At 36.1% G+C, this 14,399-nt stretch overlaps 2 protein-coding genes across 5 annotated transcripts in view; one reads left to right on the top strand and one right to left on the bottom strand.

The window, feature by feature from the left end:
- LOC145689685 (NHL repeat-containing protein 2) overlaps positions 1-6,943 on the bottom strand; it is a 46,209-nt gene extending 39,266 nt beyond the window's left edge. For 2 of the 3 annotated variants that reach the window (XR_014132107.1, XM_081763884.1), the window contains exon 1: positions 6,753-6,943. Coding sequence is in view for 1 of the 3 variants with exons in the window: in XM_081763884.1 (XP_081620010.1) it covers positions 6,753-6,924 (172 nt within the window). In the remaining 2 variants the exon portion in view is untranslated. The remainder of the gene's footprint in view (positions 1-6,752) is intronic. The other variant, XR_014132108.1, reaches the window with a different exon arrangement.
- A 267-nt stretch (positions 6,944-7,210) lies between these two features.
- Positions 7,211-14,399, top strand: part of Ddx56 (putative ATP-dependent RNA helicase DDX56) — a 57,051-nt gene continuing 49,862 nt past the window's right edge. Inside the window, exon 1 of one of the 2 annotated variants that reach the window (XM_081763877.1) lies at positions 7,211-7,495. In XM_081763877.1, coding sequence (XP_081620003.1) covers positions 7,421-7,495 — 75 coding nt within the window. In that variant the 5' untranslated portion in view covers positions 7,211-7,420. The remainder of the gene's footprint in view (positions 7,496-14,399) is intronic. The other variant, XM_081763881.1, reaches the window with a different exon arrangement.

The following is a 14,399-nucleotide window of genomic DNA, read 5'->3' as shown; positions in this document are numbered from 1 at the left end:
AAATTACAGAATTGTGGGTTCAAGAGATGCGAGGCCGTAGACCAAGCAAAGACAGTGTGTGGGAGGCGATGCCCCCGGGTGGGCAGATTCAGGAAATATGAAGAGCAAGTTCACGAAATTCACTGTTGATGCGAAGGGCGATAGTTAAGAAATGGCAGGCCGTAGGCCGAGCAAACTCGGGGTCCGGAGACAGAGCCCCCAGCTAGCCAAAAGCTAGTTTATTTCAAAAAATATGAATTATATCTTTCTTAATGGTCTTAAATTAATTTTCTGGAAAGATCCCTCTTGCAACAAGTGCTCGGGAAATTCCCGTAATTGAACGCACAAGGTATCGAAAGTGAACTTCAACAATAAAAACCATTTATTTTACGCTGTTAAATCAATATATTTGGTGTTCATATTTGGCAAACGTCACTGAGGCTTCTGGGATGATTCAATCTGCATTTGTTCGTTCCTTTGCTTGTCCCACACATACTACAGGGAATCACTTCCTGTCTTTTAAGTGTAAATTTTCAGAGTACAAGCACGAGACACACTAAATTTCCTGTATAGATTTTGGCGACATACCAACGTAAAATTTCAAAATGGTGACAATTTATTTTTTTTCAAAATAGCGGGTATGCACGCTACAAAGCGCAATTTTCGGTCTTTTAAGTCGAAATTTTTAGAGTAGAAGCACGAGATACTCTAAATTAGCTGTATATATTTTGGCGATGATCCAACGTAAAATTTCAAAATGGCGGCCATTTTTTCAAAACAGCAGTGAATAGAAAATTGTTGCAAGTTGTGACAATGATAATTTTGAAATATAAATCACATTTTAATACTTTTACCCCAAAGACATTGAAATATTTTGATAAAACCCGAAAAAAAAAACACATGGGCCCAGGTGGGTTGTGCTTTTTCAGAAAAACCCGGTTTTTTTCAAACCCTGCTCTCCTCACAATTTCCGAATCTTACCTGAGTCAACAACAAAAATAACACAACAACAAACTTTTGGTAAACTTCTGACTAAATAAAGAAAGATTCAAGTTCCAGTTCCAGTCTAACACAAATATAGTCTAAAAAGAGAAATAATTAAGAAACAAAATTCCAAAAGAATAAAAACTGACCACAGCCCAAAATGGTGGCAGAAAACTATTGCCTCATTAACTCTCCGTTCATTGTTCTTGTTGTGTCCGACTGTCAGTTCTTTCGTAATAAGTTGTGAGACTTGCTGCACGTTGATCAGAATATTGCAGATTTTCCCCAAAATGTTATATTTTACCTATTTTCTCGAGTTCGTCTCGTCTCTTGCCCATAGCTAACACTGCGGGTTAGCCATATCTAGTTTATACGAGTAGTACCGGTATTTAGACTGCATACATCATTCTGTCTTTTAAAAAATATATTTAAAATACTTAACAATTGGTTTTAAACTTTTCTCCCTTTCCAGTGTCTTGAAGGTGTCTAATTTAGAGGGACTTCTTGAACGGAAAAATCTAGTATTTTGACTTACATTTTCTTTCTACTTTGTTTTCTTCCTCAAAATCTGTCTTCTAATCAAATAAAATGAATAAACTCTTAACAAAAGACAAAGAACTTTACGAAAATGCAGTTGCTGTTTACAGCTTTTCTGCTACGTGAAGTGTGAGCCTAGAATTTGGAAAACACCTCAGAGCCACGGTGAACTTGAGGGAATGTATGATTTGTTGCATGACGTAGGAGGACTCAGTCTTCCAAAAATTCTCTTGCCTCGTTGAGTCTGAAGTAATCTTAGCTATTTTCTCACTTGTTGGAGCCTAAAGCTGAAGCTGATATGAAGGCTGAATAAAAATTTGCATTCCGTATAAGGAGATGTCTTAACTAAACAGTTTATAAAAATAAACGCAAACTGTTACGTATGCAATATATATTGACGTTGTCATGTATTATTGTTTGATCTAAAACTAAGCTTTAGTGGTAATAAGTTTCGATGTGTTCTATTTTGAGCACTTTTCGTTTCTAAACAGCTTAAATATATTAATATCATAAATCATATAATTTATTTTAAATTGAGGCAAAATAAATAAATAAAAAAAAAATAAAACAAAAAGAATTTAATAAGATAAACAGTATGCATATAAATTGTTTTGCTTTTACCATTTAGATGTTACTAATAAATACCTCATATTATACAAATAGCTAAGTTACAAGCCTTCCCGATAAACACCACCATTACGAAGACACTTGTGTCGGGTGGGGAGGTTTGCGTGCAACAGTGAAATTTAGAGCTAGTCGGCAGTAGTTCACTAACAGAAGAGCCACCCTTACCGAAGTGGTCCAAATGGAGTAGCCACACGAAATAACAACCACCTTAAGGTTTCGTATGCTATAAAAGCTTTGTGCAAAAAACAGTAACCAACCTCTGCTAGGTTCCCACTAAAAATCACTAGAGCCTGTCTGTTCCACCTGTGCCCTCGGAAAGTATGCGAATTATACTTCGGTTCAATCCCCGCCATCCTCTGACGAAGGAAACCCTTCCTTTGCTTAGGGAAAAGAAGTGAATAACCTCAGCTGTTTCCAATTTGTTATTCAGTCGCTTGATCTTGACGAGTGAAGATCATAGGCTACTTAGAGTGGCTAATAAGACAGACCACAGCGAAGCCCGTAAAATAATTCATTGTGGCAACGCTTCCGCATCTAATTGAAAGATGTCGGTCGCAGCAACTTATCCCTTCTCTTTCGAGGGAGGTACGGGAAATCACGGTAATAGTTAAGAACAGCTACTTCTCATCTCCCGTGCACGAGGATACTTCTTACTGTTGCACTACCTACAGAAATAATTCTATATCATGTGCAAGAGGTAATAGAACACAGAACAAACCCAGATCATGTTGTATTCATACTCCAACATGGAAAAATGAAATGAAATCTTTAAGTTTTACGTCCCACGCTTATACCGGTTAGGCTAAAGGAGACGGTGATGATGAGAGATGAGAGAAATGAAGAAAGTGGGAGGAAACGGGAAAACCCTGAGAAAACCCACGAGCACGGTTTGTCTACCACAAAGTCCACACGGCGCGAGTGAGCCAGTGAGCCACCGCGCCCCCCACTCCAACATGGAGTGAAAATACACCGTGATCTGCGTTTCTTATGTGTTGTATTACCACTTCTACATCAAATAGAATCATTTTTCTATGTAATACAACAGTAAGAAGTAGAGATGCAAGGGCTCGGAAAAAAACCGGCTTTTTTGGAAAAAAACTCGGTTTTTTCTGCTTTGCTTTTTTGCTTGGGAAATTTTGGGCTTTTTTCAAAATACTGCTTTAAATTGATAAAACAGACTTTGTATCGCTTCTCTATAACACAAAAAATCATTTAATTAGTGGTTGATGCTGATAATAATATAAAACATCGAAAATAAACTATGAATTTCGAAAAAATATTTCAAACAATTATTCTTCAACATATTTACATTATGAATTCCACAGGATTAACCAATGTATATAATAAGAATTTTTTAACCTCCTATATACAAAAGTAAGCAGAGTTGGCAAGAACCGTGGTTGTTTTTGAAAATGCCAAAAACCCGTTTTTTGGGGGATGTTTAAACCAGGCTTTTTTGACTTAGATTTTTTGCTTTATGTACTTATATTACATATTCACAGAAATAAGTTTGTTTCGCCTTGATGTTATTATGCAACAGCGGGGTTATGCCGGAAGAACTCCCATAAGCTTAAAGAAGTGCAGTCAGTAAATTTCTTAAGTTGAGAATCTCCCGCCCTAGCCATTGGGAAAATCCCGTCATTACTTGAAATGTAAGACAATAACGGGAAAATCCTGTTATTGCTTTGCATGTAAAATTTAAAGGTCAATGTACCATAATCAGTACGCTAAAACTGAGGTATTAAATTACAAATTTAGTACCGGTACGTAGATATCATTGAAAGTCCAATCCAAGCTAATGTTGGAAGCTACGTAGTCAATCGATAAATTTTGCCAATTTCTATCAATATATTTAAGCAATATTGGCTTCTTTATAAAACAACACGCATTTAGGCATGTAGAAATATACAATTTGGTTTGTTTCGTATATTTAGGCTTAACATCCTTACGAAATACCGAGGTTATCAAGGAGAAGACTTTCGCTTAAACTGACATCCGAACCGCTTCTTGGGTTACGCATGAAAGAAGGTTTGTGGTTCGACCGAGAATTGAACATGGGACACCTTGATTAAAAGGTGAAAGGGAAATAAAACTATTGCAGGTGGTTTGATATCTGGAAACGTTACCATGAAGTTCACACGATTCGCATTTTTCATTCTTTTTATTTTTGTGGTTTAAACCAGTTGTTTAAAAAAAAAAAAAACAGTTGGTGTAAACCAGCCAACCCTAAAAGTAAACACTTCTTTTTAAAGAATACACAAATAACTAGCAAAATAGTATGTAGTATTTTTACTTCAAAATATTCAATACCCTCTTTTTTGAAACAAAATAAAATTAAAATAAAACATAAGAGAAATACTTAGATTTATATGATACACTTAAAGGCTGCACATCTAGAGCTTTTGGTTCTGTATATTCTTGAAATTCTACAGTTAAGTTTTATAGAACCACCATCACAGTTTACCCAATCCTCAAGTTTTCTGAATTTTTAACAAGAGGGATTCAACATATCATTACGGAACTCCCCCCCCCCCCCAAAAAAAAAAGACTACGGAATATATTTAAGTTAAGCTAAATACAACTGCACAACAAACATGACTGAGTGATTAGCTTTTGCGCTTCTATCGGGAAGTTCGGGATTCAACCAGCATTCGACCATTCTGACAAAGCTTTTCTTCATTCCATCTGTGAATGTAGAAATAGTGCGTGTACTGTGAGTTGGGCGACTTCCTTTTTTATTGTTTTTAAATCGTTATTATTACTAATTACCAGCAGTGACGGTTTTGCGAAGGTTAGGGGGGCGGTCTTTCGGACTGAAGCCCGTTCCCCAAAGTTACGGAATGTCTGCAACAAACGAAATATCTATTATTTATGCATTTACTCATAAACTTTAAGCTCCCGTCAAATAAAAATTACGAATGTTTAAAAAAACTAAACATTAGTAAGAAACCCTTCCCAAAATACTTTTCTAAATCCGACACTGATTCTCAGTATAAAATGATTTTTCAAGTTGTATCCTGAAGATTATTGATAAACATATAAACGAAACGAAATATTAGTTATGCCTGTACTCATAAACTTCAAGCACTTCCCAAATAAAATTAGGACTTTTTAGGAAACGAAACAATCAGAAAAAACCCTCCTAAAGTACTTTTCTAAATCCGCTACTGATTATTTGTATAAATTGGTATTCAAGGTTGTGTCCGGAAAATTATTGCTAAATCACTTCATAGCTACAGTATAACAGAAATGTGGAAGTACGGTTTGACGGATATATTGAAAAACGTACGCTTTCACGGATAAATAGAAAAACGGGCAAGTTTAACTTTTGCGCTAGAAGCTAGAGTACTAAAAGCTCTTAGAAATGAAACACGGATGACAGACTAGAGAAGAAAAAAGATGTCGATAACTCAAAAGTTAAAATAAAGTTAAATAGCCTCTAAAATTACCCTCAAATACTACATTCTTCATGTTAGCTTTAATTCGTAAAACATGTGCTCCATCCATCTTGATGGTGAATTTCAGAGCGAAATATCACATTCAGGTCATGGAATTCTTATCTAACTATAGAATATACTATAAGAAAGCTATTTAGATAGAAAAATCATGAAGTTGAAAAAAGCCAAAATTTCCAAAATTCTCGTTTTTTTCCCAAAAAGCCGGCTTTTTATGTGAAAAAAACCATCGATTCAAAAAAGCCGGCTTTTTTGCATCTCTAGTAAGAAGTATCCACATGCACGGGACATGCGATATGTGTTTTCAAATCCCCCCATACATAGCCATACACTAAGTACAAGGGCACATTATTATTATTATTATTATTATTATACGATATAAAAACAGATATTCCTAGAAAAAGACCTTAAGTACAAGGGCAACTACGTCAATGTAGGCACACCCATGTACAAGTTCCATTCGCCGACACTATTCACAAGCAAAATAATGAAATGAAATCTATAAGTTTTACGTCCAATGGTTATGCCGGCTAGGCTAAAGGAGACGGTGATGATGAGAGATGAGTGAAATGGTGGAATGAAGAAAGTGGGAAAAAACGGGAGAACCCAGGAACCCCAAGCACCGGAGGTCAATGCTCTACCACTGAGCCACCGCACCCCTACTATTCACAAGCAATGGCACCTCCGCACAAGAGGTAATAGAACACAGAACAAACCCAGATCATGTAGTATTCACACTCCAACATCGACAGGGTAATAGTATACAACAGCTCCTCATCGTGTTCTGTACTCGAGGATAGTTCTTACTCTTGCATCACGTACAGAAATGGTGGTATGTCATGTACAAGTTTCAGTCGATAAGTAAAGTCGCTTTGTTACCCCATTTTCAAGTTCCTAGGACCTCAATGAATAATCCGTAAAAGACTGAACTTCGTGAGTCCTCGGGAAATGATGAGGACCTGTTGTATACTATATCCCAGATTTCTTCGGTAAATGTTATGAATATATGGATACATACTCTCAATCGCCTCCAATTCTATGCTCCTTTCCTTAATACGTATGATAAATATGACACTACTAAAATAATCTATAGATTTTAGCAACACCTTGTCGAACAGCAACCTTGAAATCATCCATGCAAAACTTTTATTTACAACTAACAAATCTTACCATTTTGAAAATCACTAACTCGGAAACCTGACTTGCGCACTAATGTTTTGATATGCTTAAGTATTTCAGGCTTCTTTTTATCCTCATCATATTCTGATAATATTTCTATTAACTCCATCGTTGATCCTGCGACCTCATTTATACATTCCAAAATATCTTCAAAACCATCCATGTTGCTGCCTGCACTGACAAACAAATCATGCGAATTACATACTTCTTTTGTTTTTGATTTTTTAAGGAATTCTACCAGTGAAAGAATCCTTAGTTCAGGATAGAAAATTTCAGAAGACAAACATATTTTAGAATTTTTAAACTGGACATTATTCTGCACCAGATGAAATAAACTAAATCATACCTAATAAATATATCATCTTTTAAAATTTATATGAATTTAAAATAGTAGAATAACTTTCTTGTCCTCAACTAATCGGTCAATTCGTGATTCATTTTTTTTCAGAGGAAGAAGCTTCGCACGTGTTGTGGATTGTGTTGTTCATCTGATAGCACTAGCAGTAACTATTATAGCCATTAATACAAATGGATTAATGAGAATAGGTTTGCCAATGTTTGATACGACTTTGGAATACACACGGAAAAGAGAAAAGTGAGTTTCAGATCTGGTGTGCGTTGCTGTTTAAAAGTTTTACATCGTTGCAACGATATCTGCAATGATGGAAGATAGCGACGATGATGTAAAACCAGCAAATTTTCATGAAATGGAGCTGGATGATAGGATTCTTAAAGTAAGTTTCAATGTAATTACCATGGAACCTGGGTCCACTATATGAGAACTCATCATTGTGTCACGGGAAGGTTCTAGAATACAGGTCTCTTCCATATAGGTAGCTAGCTAGGTTGGTACCTTTCTATACCAAAGTTTAATATTTAATTCTCATAGTATTGCCGAACGGGCGTTACCGAGTGAAGACCGATTAGAGCACCTCAGGGCACGTTGTTTTCCGTCTATTACAGCTTAATGCGAAGAGAGACCTGTGTTCTAGAATCTTGCCTTGTGTCACTAGTTCAGTGGTTCTCAGCCGTTGTATCGTGAACACTGGTGCCACGCAGTCCCCAAAGGGCGTTACGAAACTTTAGAATTTAGAAATCACAAAGAATTTAATAATTTAATTAGTTAAAATCAAGACAGATTGTACCAGTCAACACCTCCAGCGGCAGGGCCGCGGTGCCTCAATGGTAGAGCGTTCACCTCTGGTGCTTTGGGTCCCTGGTTCGATACCAGTACGCGCCAAGTGAACTATGTGGTGTACAAACCGTGTACATTAGTTTTCTCTGGGTTCCCCCGTTTCCTCCCACTTTCTTCATTCCACCACATCATTCATAACAGTCTCCTTTAGCCTAGCCTCCATAAGCATTTTATTTTACGGCCTTTGTTTAGTAGAAGGGATAGACGAACTAACCTAACCAGCTCATTTTTTTCTTAAAAATATTCCAATTTTGGTAATTTCTGTTCACATTAGTTTAGTTTAGTTTAGTTTAGAGTTTCGCTTATTTCTACTAATATTAGGTTAGTTTGGTTGGTTTAGATAAGGTTATGTTAGATTTGGTTACGTTATGTAATGTCTTAAGTACTTGAATCATCTATTTCTCCTGTAAACTTTGTGTTTTTACGTGTTTCTGGACCCCTTCTGCTAAACATACTCCATAATATATTATTATTATTATTATTATTAATATTATTGTTTATAATAAAAATATCAAGTGTGTTGCGATGTTCTGGACGTTTAGTAAAGTGTGTCATCTGTCCAAAAAAAAGGTTGAAAACCACTGCACTGCTCACATAGACTTTAGATTGGGGGATAGTTTTGGAACTGGGGGGCCAATACAAACTAACCTAACCCTAAGCTAGCCGAAAGTAACCTAACTTAACCTAATCTGAACCATCAAAATATATATAAAATATGACAAGAAAGTAAGAAATTGTGACAAAAAAACTCTGGCCCCCCAAATCCAAAAATATGCTTTCGATCGGTATAAAATTTGGGAGAGTAGATTTGTAAAATATAACGAAGGAATATCTGTTTTTATTTAATAGGAAAATTGGGGAGTATTTAGATGAAGGGAGCGAGAAGTAAGTAAAAAACCGAATTACAGGAGAAATGAGTTGAACTGAGGGAAAATTAGATCTGTTTTGTATCTAATCTAAGCGTACTGGTTTACTTTTGGGGCACCACTAGAAATAATTGTTGAAAAATTACAATATAATTCTTTCAATAATTTCCTCCTTATTCTTTCCTAAAAAGTTTCCGGTGGACGACATGAAAATATGTCTCTTGGCATAGTTAAAATTCAAGGGGAGGCACGAGAAGTTATTGTTGAAAATTTACAGTTCTTTTAAGATTTGCATACAATTACGGCTTTTGGCTGTGTTGCATAAAAACTGCAGTGCGAAAAACAAACCAACCTGTACCGGTACTAGATGGCCACTAAGAAGCACTAATGCTATCTAAGCAAGTCAGAGCCGGGCAAAGCTGATGATATCGTTCGTTAGCGGCAAGTGCGTCCGAAGGTAACAGGCGCGTCTTTGATGGTGGGTATACGCGTAAGCAAGAGTAGAGAAGTAAGTGAGTTTTGGCAATGATATGAATTTTAGTAGCACTTGTCATGGTTTCATACGAGTAACGCTGCACTTGTGAACATAAAACACAGGCTCTGTGCACTGTGCAGAAATGTACCGCCGGTGGAAAATGCAATCTTACATATGCACTCACTTATTTTGTTCGTCACAAAGAACTTGCAATAATTTTACACGAGTAACCTACACTTGTAAACCTAAAATACAACTGTATTACTGTGTATTTATTTCTAATGCCTCCAGGAATTTGTTCTTTATAAACATGTCTTTTCATGCAAAGTATTGAATTTTACTTGTAAATTTTACAAAATGTGGTGCGCCAAAACTACACCAGCACCAATTTAAGAATGGAATAGAATTACATGTTGTGAAAATGAGAAACGGAAAATGATATAGATACTATATGTGCTTACCGGAAGCGCACATAAGGGAATTTGAGTACAATGATGCAAGTAGTTATTCCTATACTAATCTAGTAATAGAAATTAGCAAAATTATTACGTTTTTCGGAAGAAAGAAAAAAAAAAGCTGGCCCCATTCAACTAATATATATATATTTATTTATTTATTTATTTATTTATTTACTAAAGTTATTAATACTTGGGAGAGAGATATTTTTAAAAAATCGGTCGGTCCAGCACTAGCTCGTGATACGAATACATATAAAATACATAAATTTCGCTTTGAGAAAGGGTCGGTCTCTCCTATATACGCCCCTATTATCTGGGAACAAACAAACAGACGCTCACGCACAATAATTTTTGTATTAAATGACGAAAGGTGATTTCCCCGGTGGAGCAATGGTTAAGCTTATCGCCTTGCATCTAGAGAGTTCCGAGTTCGAACCCTGGTAGTACTAAACTGCTTAGTAATCTACATTAAACTATAGGTCCCTAGGCGCTATAGTTCAAACTGTATAGTCAGAGGACACTAATAGGTCCACGGAGCACTATTAGGTCCAGGGCATCCATATATATGTATACCTTACCTTACGTAAATTTTTAGGCAACACAGGAGGGCAACTAAAACGTAGGGGAACCTTCGCCCCCCTGAGATATGACTGAATTCAACTATGATCCTAGGAAAGCAGTGGCAAAGACAAACCACCAGCTTCAACTTGCTCTCATGCTTTAGAGAGTACATTAGTAATAATTATGTCAAATAGGAGAGAAAGTTATTTGTTAAAGAACTCTAAAACTAACACAGCTGAACATAAAGTAAGTGAGGCCCAAAGTCAAAGTGATTTATTTTCTTCAGTGATTTAATACATATAAAATACATAAATTTCGCTTGAAGTTATGAAAAATGTACAGAATTTTCAAGTTTTGGGGAGGGGATCGGACCCCCCCTAAATCGTCCGTATTATCTGGAATCAAACAGATGCGCACACAGAAGAATGTCGAATAGTGATTTCCCCGGTGCAAAGTTAACAATTTACAAACCCTATGTTACGAAGAGAAGAAACTAGAAATGTCCGTTACCGGTTCAAAACTTAGAGACTTAGGTCAGATAATATTTTAGAAGCCTAGCATATATAAGTTGACCTAGTCTTCAGTCCAGTATGATTCGACTGCTCTAAAATTTGATACTTTATAATTATACAATCTAGCTGTTATTTTCAGTTCAAATTAATTAAGGGGCCGCGGTGGCTCAGTGGTAGAGCGTTCACCTCTGGTGCTTGGGGTCTCGGGTTCAAACCCTGCTCCCGCCAAGTGAACTTTGTGGTGGACAAACACCGTGTGCGTGGGTTTTCTCGGGGTTCTCCCGTTTCCTCCCACTTTCTTCATTCCACCATTTCATTCATTTCTCATAATCACCGTCTCCTTTAGCCTAACCGGCATAACCGTGGGACGTAAAACTCAAAGATTTTCAAATTAATTAATTTTGAAATTCGATTGAAATCAACGATTTTTATTATAAAAATCAGGCGATTTAAATCGTGTTTTAAATCAGACTGATTTAAATCAATCCACCGAGCCACCTCGGATAAACAGTAAAAGAAAAACAACGTGCTAACCTTTTCCCGTGACCGAGCAACTTTTACAACGACTACACAGGCAACACAATATATTCATCATACAATATTACAACTCGAACCAATTAACTCACTCACTCACTCTACAACCTATGGAACCCGTAGGTTCAACGCTGCGTTCACAAAAGCTTTTCATTGACTTCAGTCCTTAGTAAACTGGATCCAGTTTCTACTTTGTGTTCCTGTTTCTGAAAGATCAATCTTAATATTGTTCTTCCATATGCACCAAGGTCTTCCTAATGGCTGTTTTCCGATTGAATTTCCAGTTAAAACTTTGAAAGCGTTCCTACTTTCTTCTGTTCTGGCTACATGACCCACCTGAGCTTCCTTGAGTTAATGAACCTAACAGTGTCTAGTAAACAGTATAAAATATGCAGTTCCTCGTTATGAAGTTTCCGCCATTCCCCCTTCCTTTTCCTCTTGAATCTGAATATTCGTCTCAGGATTTTGTTCTCAAATACTTTCAGTCTACTTTCTTCCCTCAAAATAAGCTACCATTTCGCAAACATACAGGACAAAAAGCGTGGTTATCGTTTTATATATTTTAAGCTTCAAATTCTTCGACAGAATTCGCGAAGACAAATTATTTTGAATAAATAATAACACAAATTCCCTGCTCGTAGTGGACAGTCTGCAAGTTCATCGCACGTTAGCTCACTATCCTCCTCGATGGCTGCGTCATCAAATACATGTGGTCGTCCACTGCCTAGTTCATCCGAAAGGCTCACTTCTGTTGAACGGAAATTTTAGTATAAATTCCTGACGGTGTGTTCGTTCATACCATTCTCTCCAAATACGTGATATAGCGGCAATGGACAGCCCCAGTAAGTCATGCAGTAAACATACGTGAAGAAGCTGCTTCGATACTTTCATTTCTTTTTTATACTGAACGAGCTATGACTGTTGTATGTGCGAAGCGTGCCTGTATTACTGAAAGTCGATGATCAGACTAACTTCCGATCGCTTGGTAGGCATGTGCATTTCGTTTCCTGTCTATGAGCGGCTGATTAATGGGACATCAAAAAAGCAAGAACTTTTTATTATTATTATTATTATTATTATTATTATTATTATTATTATTATTATTATTATTATTATTATTATATGTTTACGGATACATTGTTAGTAATTCCAGTTTATGAATGTGTATTCCATAGCGTCCATAAGTAAACATTCTACTTTCTACCCATTTACGAGATCTCTACCAAGTGCTTGGCATGATTTTCTGCTTGTTTCACTATCTTTTCTTCCCAATTTAAACTTGTGAATTATAATATCTTTGGACTACCTATACTTGTCCTAGTTTTACTATCGCGACCAGAACTAGCATTCTACAAGAAAAAAAAAGATTGGATAGTGGATGTAATTGGAAAGGAGCGAGAGGTATATAAAGTATTCATGAAGTAACAATATATTTCTTCTTCCTGTAGAATGTATTCTACAGGATTTTCATAAAAGATAGATTTTCTAAAAGTTTACAATGGACGGGACGTTAAAAAAGGGGAAGGACTAAAACCTATAAGCACGAATACTTATCGATTTGACAAATACAGTTATGGTTGTTGAAACATTCATTGAAAAATTTAAGAATAGGACGCATTAGTTTGCATTTGAACTCCCAATAAATATATATATATATATATATATATATATATATATATATATATATATATATATATATATATATATATATATATATAATGTGTACATTCGCGGCCAAGCAAATATTTCTTTTGCTTTCTGTGTGCGTAGTCCAGTTTAGTCCTTTGTGTAGATATTTTCCTCGAATATATGAGCACAGAACGTAATATTACTTAATCATTGTTAAAGGTTGAGAAGTAATAATGTAATGTAATGTGAAGCATAGCGCTTATAAAACATAAGAAGTAGCTCAAGTGGTAGAGCGTTGGCTTCGCTTTCGGGAGGTAGTGGGTTCGAATCCCGCTGCCGACCATCCTGACAGGTTTTCCAGGGTTTCCCTCAGTCCTACCAGGCAAATGCCGGGATGGTACCTATTAAGTAGGCCCTGGCCGATACCTTCCCAAATCCTTTCCATTATTATTGTTGTATATCCAGTGTAAAATGGCCTCTGAGCTGTATCTGGTGATTGTTAAATAAATAAAATCATAACGATGGGGAAGAAATTATCTGTTTGACTTTACAAGTGGTAAACTATGCGTTTATATAATTCATTACTTCCTCATATATTTTGCTAAACTGCTGGTTAGCAAATAGGTATTGGTGGCGCAAGAACTAAACAACGCCATGTTAACATTTTCAGAAGTAAGGAAAACAATAGCAGATGATAATAGTTAAAAATTACGTTGTCCACACTTATGCACTTTCGAAACATAAAATATACTGCAGTACTATGAGCTTCTGTATAATGTTACATAAATTATAAAAACATTATCATATATACATCATACAGATAGATATTTAATACGTAATAATATATATTATTATGTTTTTTTCGGAACGGGTAAGTTTAATTCGTTTTTCGAATTTCTAACTGAAGTCCAGTTTCCATGCGGTTTGTGGTAAATGATCAAGGAAGAATTGGAGATTTATGAAATAATGGTTACAAATTAAATTCATCCCGGATAATATAAACAACACAAGAAACACAGCAAATATCCATCGATGTACTTACGCGTTGATGCAGTGTGCTGATTCGAAATTTTCTCCAGTAGAAGCAACCTCGTCAATGAAATTCATTGAAAGGTTAGACAATATTGAATTTACATAGGATTATTATAACAAGATAGGGCAGCATGCCATACAACACATTACAGTATTGCCTTGATTGAAAGTTTTTTTTAACGATCTAGGGATATTTCAAAGCGGTTGTGGTTTCTACGTCTCCGGATCTGACTTCTTTCTGTTCGCGCTACCTAAAGGGACGTGTATACAGAAACAATCCAACGACCCAGGAAATGCTGAAACGGAACATCACAACTGAAATTGCGAATGTAAGCCAGGAAACATTACGCTTGACAGCTGCCAACATGGAACAGCA

The sequence above is a fragment of the Thermobia domestica genome, chromosome 1 (genome assembly GCF_964235325.1).
Source record: "Thermobia domestica chromosome 1, izTheDome1.hap1.1, whole genome shotgun sequence".
NCBI classification, from domain to species: Eukaryota; Metazoa; Arthropoda; class Insecta; order Zygentoma; family Lepismatidae; genus Thermobia; species Thermobia domestica.
The sequence above is the reverse complement of the archived record's forward strand: the minus strand, read 5'-3'. Positions and strand labels throughout refer to the sequence as shown.